This window comes from Vidua chalybeata, chromosome W (genome assembly GCF_026979565.1).
Source record: "Vidua chalybeata isolate OUT-0048 chromosome W, bVidCha1 merged haplotype, whole genome shotgun sequence".
Lineage (NCBI taxonomy): Eukaryota > Metazoa > Chordata > Aves > Passeriformes > Viduidae > Vidua > Vidua chalybeata.
This window is the reverse complement of record NC_071569.1, coordinates 700,837-705,878: the sequence shown is the minus strand read 5'-3', so window position 1 is coordinate 705,878 and position 5,042 is coordinate 700,837. Positions and strand designations below refer to the sequence as shown.

Below are 5,042 nucleotides of genomic sequence, written 5' to 3'. Positions count from 1 at the left end.
AGGGGGGCAGGGAGATAAACCAGCAGCAATCCCAGTCACTCAGTCCGCAGCCAACCCCCCAGTTACTCAGGCTGTAGCTAAACCAGACAGTGAACCTAAACCACTGGCAGTTGCTGTGGGAAAGAAGAGAAGCAAAACTGACTGGCCAGGGACTGATGATGATGATCCAGGAGAAGGACCCTCAAAGCTAATTACTGACACAAAAGCCGAAGTTAAGGCAACTGATGCAGGATCAGAAGCCACTACTGAGTCCTATTCCCTGAAGGACCTTTGTGGCCTAAGGAAGGATTACACTCGACGACCTGATGAGTCTATAATTAGTTGGTTGGTCCGTCTTTGGGATGCTGCAGGGGAGGCTACAATTCTGGATGGTAGCGAAGCAAGACATTTGGGATCCCTGTCACATGATCCTGCCATTGATCAAGGAATGATGAGGGGGGCTAATCCTCGCAGCCTCTGGGCACGGGTTCTGGACAGTGTAGCACAAAGATACTTGTGTGCAGATGATCTTTATATGCAGCAAACCCAGTGGAAGACTATAGAGCAAGGAATTCAACGCTTGAGGGAAATGGCAGTGGTAGAGATTGTCTTCTCGGATGATCTAGATACTGTAAATCCAGACTTGGTACCATGTACATCTGTGATGTGGCGAAAACTTGTAAGACTTGGGCCAGATGAATATGCTTCTGCTGTAGCAATAATGAAGCAAGATGACGGTGGGGAGACTGTGCTTGATATGACAAAGAAGCTCCGAGCATATGCAGATGCTGTACATGGCCCAACACACATGAGAATTGCAGCAGTAGAAGCACAAGTGCAGAAACTAGGAAAAAATATAGAGAACAAGATAGAGGAGATTAAAGAGGACCTTCTTAAAATTTCTGCAGTACAGATCAGAGGTCCTGGTACCCAACGCAGACGTCCCTCAGATAGGGAGAGGAGGTACACCTCACGAGCTGAGCTGTGGTTCTTCCTGCGCGATTGTGGAGAAAATATGAGGAAATGGGATGCGAAACCTACTGCTGATCTGGCACAGCGGGTGCGTGAATTGAAGGGAAGCAAGACTCCGAGAGGAATTTTCACCAAAAGGGAAGCAGCTCCAGTGACCCATAACCAAACTGCCATATATGATGATGATGACGATATTTTCGATCCCCTTGAAGGAACCTCCAAGACATATGCCCCAGGAAAGAAGGATAACCAGGCTTAGAGGGGCCCTGCCTCTAGCCAGGTAGAGGCTAGGGAAAACCGTATTTTCTGGACGGTGTGGATTCGTTGGCCTGGCACATCAGAACCACAAGAATATAAAGCTTTGGTCGACACTGGTGCGCAGTGCACATTAATCCCATCAAACTATGTGGGGACAGAACCTGTTTCTATTGCTGGTGTGACAGGGGGATCACGGGACTTTACTTCAGTGGAAGCTGAGATCAGCCTGACTGGAAATGAGTGGAAGAAACAGTCTATTGTAACTGGCCCAGAGGCCCCATGTATTTTAGGCATAGACTTCCTCCGAAGTGGGTATTTCAAAGACCCAAAGGGACTCAGGTGGGCATTTGGAATAGCAGCTGTAGAGACAGGGGGCATCAAGCAATTGAACAGCTTACCTGGACTATCGGAAAACCCATCTGCAGTAGGACTTTTGAAGGTAGAAGAGCAACAAGTGCCAATTGCGACCTCAACAGTGCATCGCCGGCAGTACCGAACGAATCGAGATGCCGTGATCCCCATCCACAAAATGATCCGTGAGCTGGAGAGCCAAGGGGTGGTTAGCAGAACCCATTCACCTTTCAACAGCCCCATCTGGCCTGTGCGTAAATCCGAAGGAGAATGGAGATTGACAGTGGACTACCGTGCCCTAAATGAGGTGACTCCACCGCTGAGCGCTGCTGTGCCGGACATGCTGGAACTCCAGTACGAGCTGGAGTCCAAGGCAGCAAAGTGGTATGCCACTATTGATATTGCCAATGCGTTTTTCTCCATTCCTCTGGCAGCAGAATGCAGGCCTCAGTTTGCTTTCACCTGGAGGGGCGTGCAGTACACCTGGAACCGACTGCCCCAGGGGTGGAAACACAGCCCCACCATCTGCCATGGACTGATCCAGGCTGCACTGGAAAAGGGTGAGGCTCCAGAACACCTGCAGTACATTGATGACATCATTGTGTGGGGGAAAACAGCAGCAGAGGTATTTGAGAAAGGGGAGAAAATCATCCAGATTCTCCTGAAAGCTGGTTTTGCCATCAAGAAGAGCAAGGTCAAAGGACCTGCTCGAGAGATCCAGTTCCTGGGAGTGAAGTGGCAAGATGGACGGCGTCAGATTCCTACAGATATCATTAACAAGATCACAGTTATGTCTCCACCAACCAGCAAGAAGGAAACACAAGCTTTCTTAGGCGCCATAGGTTTTTGGAGAATGCACATTCCTGAGTATAGCCAGATCGTGAGCCCTCTCTACCTGGTCACTCGCAAGAAGAATGATTTCCACTGGGGCCCTGAGCAGCAACAAGCCTTCACCCAGATCAAGCAGGAGATTGCCCATGCAGTAGCCCTTGGCCCAGTCAGGACAGGACCAGATGTGAAGAATGTGCTTTACTCTGCAGCCGGGAACCATGGTTTGTCCTGGAGCCTTTGGCAGAAAGTGCCTGGTGAGACTCGCGGCCGACCACTGGGATTTTGGAGTCGAAGCTATAGGGGGTCTGAAGCCAACTATACTCCAACAGAGAAGGAAATTTTAGCAGCCTATGAAGGAGTTCAGGCCGCCTCGGAGGTGATCGGTACAGAAGCGCAACTCCTCCTGGCACCCCGACTACCGGTGCTGGGGTGGATGTTCAAAGCAAAGATTCCCTCCACCCACCATGCCACCAGTGCCACATGGAGCAAGTGGATTGCCCTTATTACGCAGCGCGCCCGGATTGGAAAATTGAATCGCCCTGGGATTTTGGAGATAATTACAAACTGGCCTGAAGGTGAAAACTTTAGTCTTGCAGATGAAGAGGAGGAAGTGGCACATGCTGAAGAAGCGCCACCATATAACCAACTGCCAGCAGAAGAAACACACTATGCTCTTTTCACTGATGGCTCTTGCCGCATTGTAGGAATGAAACGGAAGTGGAAAGCAGCCGTATGGAGTCCCACACGACGAGTTGCGGAAGCTACTGAAGGGGAAGGTGGATCGAGTGAATTTGCTGAACTCAAAGCGGTTCAACTGGCCCTGGACATTGCTGAAAGGGAGAAGTGGCCAAAACTCTACCTCTACACTGATTCATGGATGGTAGCCAATGCTCTGTGGGGGTGGCTGGAGAGGTGGAAGAAAGCTAACTGGCAGCGTAGAGGAAAACCAATTTGGGCTGCTGATGAGTGGAAAAACATTGCCACCAGGGTAGAGAAGCTACCGGTGAAAGTTCGTCATGTAGATGCCCATGTCCCCAAGAGCAGAGCCAATGAGGAACACCAAAACAACCAGCAAGTAGATCGGGCTGCAAAGATAGGGGTATCAAAGATAGACTTGGATTGGCAACACAAAGGGGAATTGTTCTTGGCACGATGGGCCCATGATGCCTCAGGCCATCAGGGTAGAGATGCCACTTTTAAGTGGGCACGAGATCGAGGGGTGGATCTAACCATGGACAGTATATCTCAGGTAATCCACGACTGTGAGACATGTGCTACCATCAAACAGGCCAAGCGGGTAAAGCCCCTGTGGTATGGTGGGCGGTGGTCCAAGTACAAGTATGGGGAGGCCTGGCAGATTGACTACATCACACTGCCCCAGACACGCCACGGCAAGCGTTATGTGCTCACAATGGTAGAAGCCACCACGGGATGGTTGGAAACCTATCCTGTGCCTCATGCTACGGCCCGTAACACCATCCTAGGCCTTGAAAAGCAAATTCTTTGGAGGCATGGTACCCCTGAGAGGATTGAGTCCGACAATGGAACTCATTTCAAGAACAGCCTTATCAACACTTGGGCTAGGGAACATGGTATTGAGTGGGTGTACCATATTCCCTACCATGCACCAGCTGCAGGAAAAGTAGAGAGGTACAATGGATTGTTGAAAACCACACTGAAAGCATTGGGTGGGGGATCTCTCAAGAATTGGGAACAGAATCTGGCAAAAGCCACCTGGTTAGTTAACACCCGAGGCTCTACCAGTCGATGGGGCCCTGCCCAGTCTCAGCTTTTGAATATAGTAGATGGAGACAAAGTCCCAGTAGTGCATGTTAGAGGTTTGTTAGGAAAAACAGTGTGGATCAATTCTGCCTCAAGTACAGACAAACCCATTCGTGGGATTGTCTTTGCTCAGGGACCAGGTTGTACATGGTGGATAATGCAGAGAGATGGAAGAACACGATGTGTACCTCAGGGAGATCTGATTGTTGGGTGAGAACTATGTATAAATATCACTGTTTGCTGAATACTGCTGCCATTGTCTGTGTATAGTTGTATATTAGATGTATAATGTATCTATTTATAGGGTTTGAATATATATATTAGTTTTAGTAGTAAGCTGACGATATGGGGATAAGGGGTGGAATGTCCTAGGGTGGCTGTATGATGCCTTTATCCCCAATCGTCTGCCCTGTTTATGTTGAAGTCTTGTTCCAAGAGTGAAAGGAGGAGGGAAGAAGCTCAGGGTTTGTTTTCAAAAACTCACTCCCTCCTCCACATTCCTGCTCCGGGACGGTGTTATCTGCGGACGGACGGACAGCGAGACAGAGCTCTCCTTTGCATTTTTCTAGTTAGTTTTAGCTAGCTGAGGCAGAGAAGTTCCCTGGACTGTGGTTTTTTTCCCTTTCTCTGGACCTGCTCTGGACTGAACACCAGAAGAGCATCAGCAGCTCACATCTGTGGCCCAGCGGGCCGGGCCTGGGCCGCGGCATTGCCAGCGCTGGAAGGACTGGTCAGAGACTGAGTGAGCTGAGCTGCAGCCGGGGGGATTTGCTCTGAATTTGTCTCTCTTGGAGTGGCAAGAAGTCCTATTGTTTAATATTGTCTAAGTTCTCTTGTGTAATAAACAGGTTTTTTCCACTTTTTTCCTC

The 5,042-nt window shown here is 49.5% G+C and overlaps 1 protein-coding gene across 1 annotated transcript; it reads left to right on the top strand.

Moving 5' to 3' along the window:
- The first annotated feature begins 568 nt into the window (after window positions 1-568).
- LOC128802367 (uncharacterized) lies at window positions 569-4,725 on the top strand. The gene is made up of 3 exons (XM_053968687.1): window positions 569-905; window positions 3,096-4,041; window positions 4,307-4,725. Exons 1-3 carry the CDS (start codon window positions 569-571, stop codon window positions 4,329-4,331), a joined length of 1,308 nt encoding a protein of 435 aa, XP_053824662.1. The 3' UTR covers window positions 4,332-4,725.
- The last annotated feature ends 317 nt before the right edge of the window (window positions 4,726-5,042 follow it).